General features: G+C 39.3%; 2 protein-coding genes across 3 annotated transcripts in view; both read left to right on the plus strand.

Moving 5' to 3' along the window:
- Nucleotides 1-767: 767 nt before the first annotated feature.
- LOC110498431 (putative E3 ubiquitin-protein ligase HERC3) lies at nucleotides 768-10534 on the plus strand. 2 transcript variants are annotated; one of them, XM_090210341.1, is made up of 24 exons: nucleotides 768-1314; nucleotides 1788-1902; nucleotides 2026-2096; nucleotides 2490-2711; nucleotides 2935-3026; nucleotides 3215-3345; nucleotides 3526-3653; nucleotides 3791-3867; nucleotides 3965-4083; nucleotides 4268-4327; nucleotides 4430-4535; nucleotides 4690-4882; nucleotides 5028-5185; nucleotides 6924-6998; nucleotides 7119-7163; nucleotides 7262-7348; nucleotides 7472-7594; nucleotides 7811-7954; nucleotides 8144-8310; nucleotides 8977-9040; nucleotides 9131-9189; nucleotides 9316-9499; nucleotides 9688-9787; nucleotides 9893-10534. In XM_090210341.1, the coding sequence occupies exons 1-24, from the start codon at nucleotides 852-854 to the stop codon at nucleotides 10108-10110; spliced, it is 3201 nt and encodes a 1066-aa protein (XP_090066467.1). In that variant the 5' UTR covers nucleotides 768-851; the 3' UTR covers nucleotides 10111-10534. The 2 variants fall into 2 exon arrangements, with proteins under 2 accessions (XP_090066467.1, XP_090066468.1); XM_090210342.1 differs by having other exon boundaries at nucleotides 8249-8310.
- Nucleotides 10535-10653: 119 nt separating this feature from the next.
- Nucleotides 10654-14123, plus strand: part of herc3 (HECT and RLD domain containing E3 ubiquitin protein ligase 3) — a 38202-nt gene continuing 34732 nt past the window's right edge. The window contains exons 1-2 of the mRNA XM_090210344.1: nucleotides 10654-10918; nucleotides 11951-12288. Of these exons, the coding sequence (XP_090066470.1) occupies nucleotides 12063-12288 (226 nt within the window). The 5' untranslated portion in view covers nucleotides 10654-10918; nucleotides 11951-12062. The remainder of the gene's footprint in view (nucleotides 10919-11950; nucleotides 12289-14123) is intronic.

A 14123-nucleotide genomic window follows, 5' to 3' on the forward strand; every position in this document is an offset into this window, starting at 1 on the left:
GGGAATTCCAGGACTTCACATAATGTTTTATGCAGGTTTCTTCATGGTTCTATTTAAAGTAATGTTCTCAGAACATTAAGAAAACTTTCCATAAAAATAAGAACCCATAGTAACATTCAAAGAACGTTGGAAGAATGTTATTTGAAAACATATACATTCCATTCCCAGCATCAACAAAATGCTCTATCCTCTATCTTGTTAAGTGTGTTCGGGTGTGTCTGCTGCACCCACTAATTGGCTACACCTGATCTTAATTAGTGCTTGTTTCCTTTGAAATGGGGTCTGTTTGAATATACTTAAAATGAACAGCTTTCTATGAGTTAAAAAACATGGCATGCTTGCTCCATCCTAGTGGTGCAGTGGACTAATTCCATGGCTAGAGAACAGAGAGTTCATGGGTTTGAATCTCACTGACACCATGCAACATAAAAAAATGTATGGTTTGCATGATTAATGCCGAAGCAAATGAATTGTGCTTGGAGTTCAAAACAGTTAACCTAAACTAGCAGTGTCATTAAAAGTCTTATTAAAACAGTTTCAGGACATTATTTTATTACCCTATAATTTCTGTTCTCAGAATGCTATTAAAACACCCAGGAAAATTTTCAGGGAACCATATAAGAACCTCCCTCTGCAACCTAAAAATGTAAGTTTCCGGAACAGGCAACATTTTCACTTCCATTCTCAAAATGTTTAAAAAACATTCTGTTTTCACTGTCAGGAAACTTATGGCTTTGTCCCCAGAACCAATGGGAAACCAAAAAAGTACTTTCGAACAACTTCCAAGGAACCAAATGTGCTAGCTGGGTTGTTTGTTTAAAATACATTACCTCTACCCTGTCCCACTGCAAATGTGCCAACCTGATATTTTCGTTTACTCAGGCCATGCCCATTGTGGCATACGTTTCTGTTTGGAGGAAAATGCCAATTTAGGTTTCGTTTTCGTTTCATGCTGTGTTTCTTTTACAGATATGTCATATGGTCTCGTTCATCGCTTTCAGAACGCACTGACTCCTAGGGCGCAGACTGACCGTCCTGTGTTCCATCAATATGAGCTGATTATGGATAATAATAACACATTTCCAATGTTTTCGTGGGGAGAGAACACCCGTGATGGCTTCGGTTTAGTGAAATCGAATGATTTGGTAAAGGCGAACACGGACGGTTGCGTAAATTTCATACACCTGAAATCTCCAGTTACGCATCTTTCTGCAGGTAATAAAGTGGTCGCGTTCATCAGAAATAATGGGAAACAAGTGTCCCTCGCTCGGATGCAAGATGACAAAGATGGGAGAAGGATCACAGGAAAACTGAGTAAGCACCTTTTGTATGTGTTTTTCCCCACCACAAGAGCCCACTTCTTTACTGAACTGCTTAAACAAAATGTTTAAATCGGCAATCAGCAGGTGAAACAACAACAAAGCGTCCTCCCCACCCGTTTCTGTATAAAGCTGAGGCATGGGGCTTGAGATATGTAACCACTCTCAAATTCATAGATAGTGCTATTGATGCAAGGACGAACCATCCATGATATCAACATTATAGATTTAACAATGTTTTGAGACTATACAGTGTTTGTTTACATGTACATTGTTTACGGACATTGGAGTAAAACAAGCTTATATTTTGAGTTCTGATGGGGTATGACAGTTGAACTAAGCTCGAGGCATTTCTAAGTTATATTCTTCAAGAATCAATGGGTACATGTTATTAAAAATTGGATGAAGTAACTGCTAATTGCCCCTTTAAGCTATTTAATACATTTAATTTATATTTCATGTGTGTAGAGGGTGTGGAGTGCAGGGAGAAGATTCTGGCTCTGAGTTGCTGTGATGCACATATTATTTTACTGTCTGAAGAGGGCAGAGTTTTCTGCCTCACCCAATCATCCAATGTTCCCAGGTGGGTGCTTGACAGAAATGACACATCTCTCGGCTTAGGCCGACTCACATTTTAGTGGCTTCTGTCAATTGTAGTAATTGACCATGTTGTAATGATTACTTTTGGTTGTCTGTGTTTTCTCAGACCAGTGGGTAACTTGAATCACGTAATTCAGGTTGCATGTGGAGACCAGCATTCCATTGCACTAACCCAAGGTAAACAATCACATTCTAAATCACTCAGTTTGAGAAGGGATATGATAGGAGGCTGTCTGTGCTCTTTGAATGTCCTTTATACCAAATAGTCTCTGTTCCAGGTACGTAGATATCAACATGAGAATACTGGAAGAGATGGAGACCTGCACACTGTCAATTTTTTTTAAATATAAAATAAACAGAGGCTTTAATGCTAAAATAGAGATGTTTTATTGGGACATCATCTTGCCCAAAAGTTCATAGTGCAGAAATAAAAGGTGAAAAAAAACAAATGAGTTTGAGAAGGTTCACAATAGACATTAGAAATAAAACTACATTTATTACATACTCTAACAATGCAGCACGTGTCCTGTGATATTTCCTATGTATAAATATTATTTTACCTTCCATTAGATGGTAAAGTGTTCACGTGGGGCCAGAACTCCAGCGGACAGCTGGGTTTGGGGGAGGGAGGGCCCAGCACCTTGTCTCCCCAGCCTGTCAAGTCTCTGTCAGGGATCCCCCTGGCTCAGATCACCGCTGGGGGAGACCACAGCTTCGCCCTGTCCCTCTCTGGAGCCGTGTTCGGCTGGGGCAAGAACAGCGCCGGGCAGCTGGGACTGGGGGACACAATAGGTACTGTATACACAAATATTATTAAATAATATCTCTTTCATTAATAGTTGGTATGTTTTAAAGAAAAGGAGTACGTTTGATATGTTTGAAGCAGACAGTATGAGTAGATAATTTAATGTCAAATAGTATACGTAGATTTTTTTTAACAGCTTTTTCTTTTTACAATAGTCAAAACAGAAAAAGACAAGCAAAGAAAAAAATGGGTGAAATCTATTTTCTACAGACAGAGCTGCTCCAGCTCCTGTTGATTGCCTGAATCTAAAGAAGACCATTGCTGTTTCCTGTGGAGGGGAGCATACTGCTGTTCTGACAAAGGTTCTGACATACACAACAATATTTCCAACTGATAGTATGTTTTTTTTCTGCCAGTACCATTAAGATCTAAAGAATGTTTGGACCAATGATGTCTTGCTGGTTGCCATCACATACAGTAGAAACATTCATATCAACAACAGGAGCCGAACACATCATCATGATAACTGTGTGAATGGCTTTTGTTCTAGGGAGGTTTAGTGTTCACATTTGGCTCGGGTCGATATGGACAGCTTGGACATAACTCTCTCAGAAATGAACTACGACCTCGACTGGTGGCCGAATTCTGGGGGGCAAAGGTGACCCAGATAGCCTGTGGAAGGTATGTAGTTACTAGATTGATATAAGTCATGTGAATCTCTGTAAAATCATACATAGTCACACAAAGATCAATGGATGTAGCTTGGGGTGTCACTGGGTATATTATTGGATATATGCATTCTTAGGGATAACAGTTGATTTGTGATTTTTCCTTTACCTACAATCCTGTTTGTCAAATTAGAAACCACACATTGGTGTTTGTGGGCTCCTTCAAAAATATCTATTCATTTGGGCGTGGAGAGCAAGGGCAGCTGGGAAATGGAGTCAAGATGGATCAGTCTGTGCCTCTGCCAGTACACCTACCACAGGGTAGTTAAAACATTCCTTTCCTTTGCATAACGTAACCTAATTAAAATGCAATACAGTACTTAGGCTGAAATGTTGGTCTCTGTGAAATGATAAAATAACAGGTTTATAACATCCTAACTGTTTTGGGTAACTTTCAGACCACATTGATGACCAGCAAATTGAACAAACCTTTGCTGGAGGAAACCATTCTTTTGCCTTGTGCAGCACTACTCAAGTAATGTGTTTACAGTTCAAAGTTTACAGTTAGTTTGTTCTGTTTGTCCTTAGTACTTAACATTGTTTTAATACAGTGCATAAAATTGTTATAACAGGAATCAGGAAAATGGTTGAATGACTCCAATCTCGGAAAAGTGACTCAAACATTAGATGATGACATCATTAACAGATGGATCTCGGACTGTGACTCAAAATCATGGAAGACGATACAGAAGTTAGTATAATACAAATAAACCTGATGCCTAGGCTCAATACAAATACGCAACTCATGATGGTTGATAATTGGACAAGGCAACACAAACATACATGACTCAGTGACACAAAACAACTACTGAAAAGTTGAAGGTCTCAGGAACTTACATACACGGAACTATAAGATTCTTCACTTTTATTTTCAGGGAAATCACAAAAACATTCTCTTCTGCATCATGTTTAAATGGGAGCTTCCTGGACAAACGGTAAAAATGAACTGCCTATCCATGAATGTTTTATCACATTATTGAACACTTTGTTTTATTGATGCATATTTAATAGTATTTATTGATCTCATCAATCACTAGCCGTGACAAACATTATCAAACCTCACTGAAGCACTCTGGCCTGGACTTGTCATTCGCCCAACTGGCTTTTCAAAAGCTGGCTAAAAAGAATAAAGTGCTAGCTGAGGTATCATTTAATTTATTATCTTTATGATCAGATACTTATTTTCAATAGTTCTGTTTGTTGTCCTTGATATTCAATTTGACCAGTCATTGATACTGTAAGCCACGATAAGTCATTTTAGTTGTAACCCACACAAGCACTCCTGTTATGGTTCTAGGTTGAAGATGTTGTCCAGCGCATTCTCCTTCCCTCCCTGAGTAAGGATCCCATTGGGGTGGAGGGTCTGAGGGTGTACCTCATCATCCCTGAGCTCCTGAGGGTTCTCCGAAAACAACAACGTGGCATGGATATTACTGAGGCCTTCGCTGCTGCCATCCTCAGACTGAACCCAGACAAGCTCCAGGTCCTTGGTAAAGTCACCATCCATCAGAATACCTTTTTTTCCATTCTCTTCTCTTGTCTTGACTTCTCTCCTCCCCTCTTCTTCTCTCTTTTTAAGATATAGCAGGTTTTGTGTGCTGTGGTATTAACTAAACTTTTGTCTAATTCCAATAGAGGGCCTATGGTCGACACTTCCCGACACCCCCTTCAGAACTCTGGTGAAAACATTCCACTATGTGTCAGCAGAGTATCTCCGTATGGTGGCAGAGGAGGATTATGCTGCTGAAAAACTATTTGAAGGGACTGTAAAGGTTATGGAGAGGCTGTATGAGGTAAATAAATATCCATTGCCATAATTGTGTGCCTTCAAAAAGTATTCATACCTCTTGACTTATTCCACATTTTGTTGTGTTGTATTCAAAATGTATTTTTTTAAAAATGAGTCCCCTCAACCATCTACACACAATACCCCATAATGATAAAGTGAAAACATGTTTGAAAATGTATTGAAAATGAAATACAGAAATATTTAATTTACATAGGTATTCACACCTTGATCAATACTTTGTAGAAGCACCTTTGACAGTGATTACAGCTGTGAGTCTTTCTGGGTAAGTCTTTAAGAGCTTTCCACACCTGAATTGTGCAACATTTTTCCATTATTCATTTCAAAATTCTTCAAGCTCTGTCAAATTTGTTGTTCATTTGCTAGACAACCATTTTCAGGTCTTTCCATAGATTTTCAAGTAGATTTAAGTCAAAACTGTAACTCGGCTACTCAGGGACATTCACTGTCTTCTTGGTAAGAAATTCCAGTGTAGATTTGGCCTTGTGTTTTAGGTTGTTGCACTGATGAAAGGTGAATTCATCTCCCAGTGTCTGGTGGAAAGCAGACTGAACCAGATTTTCTTCTAGGATTTTGCCTGTGCTTAGCTCCATTCCGTTTCTTTTTTATCCTGAAAAACTCCTCAGTCCTCAACGATTACAAGCATACCCATAACATAATGCAGCCACCACTATGCTTGAAAATATGGAGAGTGGTACGCAGTAATGTGTTGATTTGGATTTACCCCAAAAGTTTGTATTCAGGACAAAAAGTGAATTGCTTTGCCACATTTTTTTAGCAGTATTACTTTAGTGCCTTGTTGCAAACAGGATGCATGTTTTGGAATATTCCTATTCTGTACAGGCTTCCTTCTTTTTACTCAGGTTAGTATTGTGGAGTAACTACAATGTTGTTGACCCATCCTCAGTTTTCTTCTATCACAGCCATTAATTAAACTGTAACTGTTTTAAAATCACCATTTGCCTCATGATGAATTCTCTGAGCAGTTTCCTTCCTCTCCGGCAACTGAGTTAGGAAGGACGCCTGTATCTTACTAGTGACTAGGTGCATTGATACACCCTCCAAAGTGTAATTAATAACTTCACCATGCTCAAATAGATATTCATTGTCTGTTATGTTTTTGTTTTTTTACCCTTCTTTGCGAGGAATTGGAAAACCTCCCTGGTCTATGTGCTTGAATCTATGTTTGAAATGTACTGCTCGACTGAGGGACCTTACAGATGGGAACAGAAGCCCTGGCATAAGGAAGAAATGAGTTAATTGACAATGTCAATGAATATGTCAAATAATCTATACTGAATTTAATTAATTGGTGTTGACTTGTATCTGTGGGGTACAGAGATGAGGTAGTCATTCAAAAAATAATTACTACACACAGAGTCCAGGCAACTTATTATTTGACTTGCTCAGCAAATGTTTACTCCTGAACTTATTTAGGCCATAACAAAGGGGTTGAATAGTTATTGACTCAAGACATTTCGGCTTTAAATGTTTCATTAATTTGTAAAAATTCCCTAAAACACAAGTCTACTTTGACATTATGGGGTATTGTGTGTTGGCCAGTGACCAAAAAAATCTAAATTTGATCAATTTGAAATTCAGGCTGTAACACAACAAAATGTGGAAAAAGTCCAGGGCTGTGAATACTTTCTGAAGGCACTGTATTTGTATGTATGGAGAAAATGTGCAATGTTGTATGCTCCCTTAACCTCTGTTTTGTTCAGGTCAATTGCAACAGACGCATCAAAATTGCGGCAAGCAATTTCCACATCAACAGAGCCAATCGTATGCTTCAGAATGTGAGTAGCCTATCTCATAAAATGACTGCAGGTTGGTATGAAAATGGGTAATTATGTTCATGATGTCACTGAAATCTACAAAGAGTGGAAAATGATTTAGTCATTTCTAATCCTCTTTAGATGCTCAACACACTTGTATATTGTGACTACCTAAATCTTCCCGAGGTAAGCCATGAAAGTCAACACCAATCAATTGAATTCAGAATAGATGATTTAAAATATTTATTGACATTGTTGATTAACTAATTTCTTTCTTATGTCAGGGTTACTTTGATAAATTTCACCGACAATCCTGCATCTTCAACACAGAGGCTAAATGTATGGTTTGTCAATTGGAACTCAAATACAGCGTAAGTTGTTTCCAAATGTGGTGTTTATTAAAAAAAGGTACCACATTCATTTACTACACTGCTATCAGATTTGAAAAATGAAGGCTAAGTGTTGCCATATCTCAAATGTGTTCCTTTTTTTAGTTTGCCAACCATGGACTTTTAGCCTTTTACGTCCCTACAATACATGTGAGGAGAGAGAGAGCCCTGGAAGATGCTTTCCGGCACCTTCGACAAAGTGGGCACAACTTCACAATGCCTTTGAAGGTTGTTGTTAGCTAGGTTTTATAGTTTTTTTGTGTGTAAAATGTTCATTTTGACTTTGTAGCTATAAATAAGAACTGAGAAAAGAGTAATGATTAAACAAGTAATACAAACACCAGGACTTTGTACTTATTTTAACATCTACCTCTGTATTAGGCAAAGTATTTTCATTTCCAAATCCTTATTTAGGAGTAAATAGCGTATTTTTTTTGTCTCCAGGTGAAGTTTCAAGCAGAGGATGGTGTGGATGAAGGTGGTGTTTCACTGGAATTCTTCAGCCTCCTGGGGAGGGAACTTCTCACAATGGAACCAAAGACACTGGAGGTTTACGAGGACTCTGGACTTGCGTGGTTCACAACAGATGTATGATCCATATTCAATTACAAATTGTTCCCAGATTTAACTCAATCTTTCCCCCACAATGTTTTTGTGTTATTTACCAACTTAGAAATATCAATTATTAGAAATGTATATAATCTGTTATACTTATTATACTGTTAAATATTGAAAGTTCTGATTAGATTATGGCATTCTGTTTTTTTCAATCCATAGTGCGGCGGTATTACTGATGAATTCTACTTACTTGGCCTGCTCTGTGGGAAGGCACTGTATAATCAGTGTGTTCTGAACCTCTGCTTTCCTCTGGCTCTCTTCAAGAAGCTTCTGGGTCTGACTACAACATTGGATGACCTTAAAGAGCTGTCTCCAACTGAAGCAAGGTACAATTATTCTGCTGAAAAAGCTATACAGGTTACTGCCAAAATAAAGAAAACACCAACATAAAGTGTCTTAAAGTTCCAATGAAAACATTTTTTTAAATCTCACTATCAAGTCATATCTGGGTAACAATTAAGCACCTTACTGTGATTGTATTCAATTAAAATGGTCAAAAAGAGCAAAAAAATAGCTTCTTAGCAGAGGACAATTTCTCAAGCAAGAATTTTGCAAGGACTGTCAGAGTGGTCTGAGTGAAAATGTGCTGTTATTGGCAGAGAGGTTTGGAACGCTCTTTCTTATTGGACTATTAACTAATTTACTTCATGGTGATGTCTGATCATCTGATAGAGATTTGGAAGGCCAAAACTCAGTCTCCACAAAACTTGCACTAAACGTGAATTATGATAATGTGGATATATATATGTATATGTCTTCAACTGCTGGCTGTTGATTTAAAGAATCCATACTACTGTATCTAAAAACATTTCAGGATAATGTGTTTCAATACTCCAGCAAAGTTAAGGTTTTGTCTCCTTCAAGTTGGTGGTTCCTCAGTTGCCACTAGTTTGGGTGTTACAAAGCACTTCATTTTAAGTGTAGTTGTTGTTTTAGAGATACTATTATATATCTGCTCAAATCACATTTATCGTTTGTTTGTTTAAAATCAGTGGCTTGCAGAATGTGTTGGATGAAGATGATGAGTTAGTTGAAGCAATGGATTTGGTTTTCATGGTAAGAGAGAATTGATATCTTTAGCCATTTTTGGTAGCCTACACAGGTAACCCCAGCTGATGCTGTAATAATCTTTATTGTCTTTCTAAGTACAAAGGGCAAGAACTGATACCAAATGGAGAGGAGGTCCCAGTTACCATGGTCAACAGGTATATTTGATGACAATAATCTTATCAACATATAAATCTTATGATTCTCTTGAACTAACAAAATGATTCCACAGGAAGTTTTCTGAACTGATAAATAAACATTGGTCTGCCATATATCATTCACAGGAAGAAATATGTTGACTTGTATGTTGACATGAAGCTCAACAAGTCGGTGCAGATTCAGTTTGCAGTCTTTGAGAGAGGCTTCCACAAAGGCTTCCCTATACAGGCATGGAGGATGTTTCTACCTGAGGAGCTGATGACACTTCTACAAGGAGATGACAACTACGAGTGGGACAAGTTGAGAGAGGTAAAGTTCAACCTGCTTGGATATGTCATAAAAGTACATAAGCAATAGAATATGGAAGTTCATACATGTTTGGTAGCCTATCCTGTTTGGTCTCATCCTGTTTGGGCTATACAGTCTATGGCTATAATACAGTGGTATGGTCTACTGTACATGCAGTTGGTTCATTATGTTTTTCTCTGCACTAACAGAATGCCAAGTATCAAGGATATAGGCCCACAGATGACATCATCCAGATCTTCTGGAGTGTTTTCACAGAGTTCTCAGAGGAGGAAAAGAAGAAGTTCTTAAGTGAGTTAACAGACAGTTAATTAAACTTAAATATGTAAATAATTGTATAGTTCCAGAAATGCTTGGTCAGTGGATAATTATTATCCTCTAATTTCTAACTTCTAGCTTTTCTGACTGGAACGGACAGACTGCCCAGAGGACGAAGTCTCTCCAAACTGCAGATGCAAATCACGCCTTTGGGCAGCACTGACGCTGATGAATATTATCCGAAAGCACAAACCTGCTCTGTGACATTATGCCTCCCTAACTACAGCAGTATCGACACACTACAGGAGAAGCTTCTCCATGCTATCACCCACTGTGATGTGTTTGGAGATGCTTGAAATGGTTAAACTGGGAAGCATGTAGCATTTTTTTAATATTTGTTTATCCTCACCAGTCATTATTATTATTATTATTATTATTATTATTATTATTATTATTATTATTATTATTATTATATTCATGTTTTAAGTCAATGAAACACATTCAGAGCTAACAACTGAACATCTTCAAACATATTAAGTCGTCTTAAATATAGTTTTCCTATTTAAATTACTTCAGTATTGCACAATGTGGACCAATATAAATATGTATTTCTTGACATGTTCTACTCATGTTTCCTTCATGCACTGGGATAACTGGATACTTAAAGACCTCTGCTGTTTGAATATCTAAACGACGTGCTGTCTTTGTTAATAAAAATGTTAAACTGCGAATGAGTGCCATAGTAAAAAGAGCCACTGTTAATAAAGATTTGTTGTGGAAGTTCTAGTGCAATACTGTTTTTTAGGAAGTTATGCAAGTACATCGCATGATTCGGCTAGATTTTGCTGACACCAGTCATGCCCGCCACTAGATTCAATACCCACAAAGTCATAAACCCCGCCCTTTTCTGAAATGTCTCTTCATAAAATGTGATGTAACACCTTACCCTAACAGCACTGATAAACGTATGCCTAACGGAGTCTTAAATGAAGACCAAACTGCATTTTTTTGGCCAATTTTATGGCTGTGGAATCTGACTTTGTGGGTATAGAAGTATAAACCCAAAGTCACATGTTGAGTGACGAAGAGCATCAACCTACATCACAACTTCCTTGTTATTGTCGAAACGCCCAGCTAGTGGAATTCAGGAATGCATCTCTACAGGTAAAACACATGCTATTTGTTGCTTTAAATCACGTAGCTACGTTTTGTGCAATTTATTACATTTCTATATTTGAACGTTGAAGAGTCTGTGAAATGCAGATAGATTCACTAGATTGGCTAAATATGGCAAGCTTGCTAGTATTCTGCGAAATGGACGCATTTGTAAATCTCGTTAAGCCCTTACCCGTTAGCTGTCGTTTTTATCCGTATAGCTAGTTACCGACCGCTAGCGAATACGATGGAGTTGACACGATTGACTAGCTACTGTAACTATTTTACATAGTTATAGGCTATAGCTAACTATATACAGTAGCTATAGGGCCATATGGTGGTCACGTCCAGACGATATTGGATGTACGCATAGAGCAATAGTTGGAATCTTACGTCAGCCAAAGTACATCCATCTGCTAGCGCAAGCTCGGAATCATTCCTTGCATATTCATTCAATGTCAATGTAACCCTCTTTCTGTCGTAACCATCACAACAACTATCATCATCCATAAGGCCTTTATCTAGCAATAAGCCACATAGGTAACTGACACATGCAGAATGAATGATGTGTATTGTCTGAGCATGACAGATTGTAGTTGCATTTGTAAACTGAAAGTGCCACATGACTTCTAAGGAAAGGAGGGGCCCATGTTTCCATGTTTACTCCCAAGAGGGCACCGAACCTTTAGAGCAGTTTCTCTCTGCCTTCACCTTGGCTAACTCTGTCAATAGCACGCACGTTGGGAGTGGATTGCGTTAAGGCAGGACAGTTTGGTGCTGCTTAAACAGGGATTACAGAGGCACTGGGTTTATTTAAACAAGCTGGTGGTGCTTCCACCTTATCTTTTCACCGCTCACGTCACACACTCACACCCAGGGCCAGGCTCCACCCCCAGCAGAGTGTTTACCCAGCCTCACTTCATTTTTAAAACATGATCCAACATATCAGATGATGAGTGCACTGTAAGGGCCAATGATGTGATCTTACTACCATCTGACACCCTACTTCTTCTCCTCCTCTCCCCTGTTTCTCCCTTCCAGACTTGTGATTTACACCAAGGGGAGAAGGCAGGGCCGCCTTCTAGCCTGAAGCTCTCCTCCTTCTCCCCCTCCTGTCTTTCACTCTCTCCTTCCCTCCTTCCCACTCTAAGCCATGATGCTGTGTTGGGGCAGTACTGTGGAGGGCCAGCTGGGTATCGGCGGAGCGGGGGACCCAGTGTACGAACCCCGAAGCTGCCAGGCGTTCAATGGGCGTGGCCTGAAGGAGGTGGCGTGCGGCGGGCGCCATTCGCTATTCCTGTTGCGTGATGGGAGAGTGTACACGTGCGGCTCCAACCGCTGTGGGCAGCTGGGCCACGACAAGCCGGGGGACTCGCCAGGTAAGCTGCCAGTACCAGCCAATTAGCAATCTGCAGATGTTAGCTAACAAGCTAAAACTGTTTGATGTTTATTTGTGGTAAAACCTGTGTTTGTTGATATTGTGGGTGGATTAAAAAAATATGCTATACTGAATGCCCAATCTAGTGGAATATTCTATCTTATTGTACTTGGCTGCAACTCTAATGTGTAAGCGCAGGGAAATCTGCCAATGAGCAGATTTGTTCTCTACTATAATGAAACGTTATACCTGTGTCACAACGTTTGTTTAGACCCCACCTCCTTAATACTACAGTAGCATTTAATCACTTTTGCAATGCAGACTATATGAATTCATGGTGGATTAGGTTATATTTACTAAACAGAGGGATAATGCCTGGGAGGAAGGAGGTATGACAATCTTAAAGCTCATGTTATTTATGACATTTAGTGTACGTCCCAATTGGCACCCTATTTCCTATAAAGTGCACTACTCCTACAGTGTAAAAGTAGTGCACTATAAAGGAAATAGGGAGCCATTTGGGATGAATCCTTACTGGTAGCTCACTGGCTCCTTGGCTAAGCCAGGAGAGTTGATAGGTTGGAGAAGCACTATTTCTAGGACTCTAGGACTGTGTTGTCACTCACATGGCTGTTTAATGAGACCATACACTTGACGACTACTTCTGGAAACTACTACAAAACGTTGATTATTGTTGGAAGCACTCCCTTTGCCACCAGTCATTCTCAGAGCACCTTCTCATTTAATAGGCCCTATAACCAGTTGGGCCGATAACACCAGGCAAGGATAGTTTTTTTTTCTCTGTACTGAAAGTGATCAGTCTTAACTTAACTGGTGACATTTTATACTTTTTGGGGAATTATATTAACAGTGGACTGACAAAATACTGAAATATTGTTTTTATTTTTTATTTATTTAAAAAAAAATTTTTTTACCCCTTTTTCTCCCCAATTTCGTAGTATCCAATTGTTGTAGTAGCTACTATCTTGTCTCATCGCTACAACTCCCGTACGGGCTCGGGAGAGACGAAGGTTGAAAGTCATGCGTCCTCCGATACACAACCAACCAAGCCGCTGCTTCTTTAACACAGCGCACATCCAACCCGGAAGCCAGCCGCACCAATGCGCCGGAGGAAACACCGTGCACCTGGCCACCTTGGCTAGCGTACACTGCGCCCAGCCCGCCACAGGAGTCGCTGGTGCGCGATGAGACTAACCAACCAAGCCCTCCCTAACCCGGGCGACGCTAGGCCAATTGTGCGTCGCCCCACGGACCTCCCGGTCGCGGCCGGTTACGACAGAGCCTGGGCGCGAACCCAGGACTCTGATGGCACAGCTGGCGCTGCAGTACAGCGCCCTTAACCACTGCGCCAAAATACTGAAATATTGTTTTTGAGTGAATTATATTAACAGTGGACTGACTAATGGACAAAATACTGAAATATTGTTTTTGAGTGAATTATCCCTTTAAAGCGTCTATCCTTAGTTGAAACAATAACAAAGCAGACACCCCACCTCTATTTTGGTAAAAATCTGAGGAATGGGCCTGGAGATATTTAAATGCTCTCAAAATTATAGGCAGAGCAATGTATGAAAGGACTGACCACCCAACATATTCAACTTATAGTTTTAAGCATGTTTAGAGTCTATACAGTGTTTGTTTACATTTACAATGTTTGCAAACATTGGAATAAAACAAGCTAATATTTTGGGATCTGATGAAGGTTGACAGTTGCAGAAAGCTCATGACTAATTTATAAGTTATATGTTTCAAGAATCAATGGGTAGGTCTATGTATAATTTACAGTCCAAAATTTAAGCCCAAAAATGGATGCAG

Source organism: Oncorhynchus mykiss, chromosome 19 (assembly GCF_057628025.1).
Source record: "Oncorhynchus mykiss isolate SJ-2025 chromosome 19, ASM5762802v1, whole genome shotgun sequence".
Classification (NCBI taxonomy): Eukaryota; Metazoa; Chordata; class Actinopteri; order Salmoniformes; family Salmonidae; genus Oncorhynchus; species Oncorhynchus mykiss.

Coding starts and splice junctions, on each gene's coding strand:
- LOC110498431 (XM_090210341.1), top strand. CDS start 852: ATGTGCCAACCTGATATTTTCGTTTACTCAGGCCATGCCCATTGTGGC. Junction 6,999..7,118: donor CCAATCGTATGCTTCAGAAT/GTGAGTAGCCTA, acceptor AATCCTCTTTAG/ATGCTCAACACACTTGTATA. Junction 9,788..9,892: donor GGAAAAGAAGAAGTTCTTAA/GTGAGTTAACAG, acceptor TCTAACTTCTAG/CTTTTCTGACTGGAACGGAC.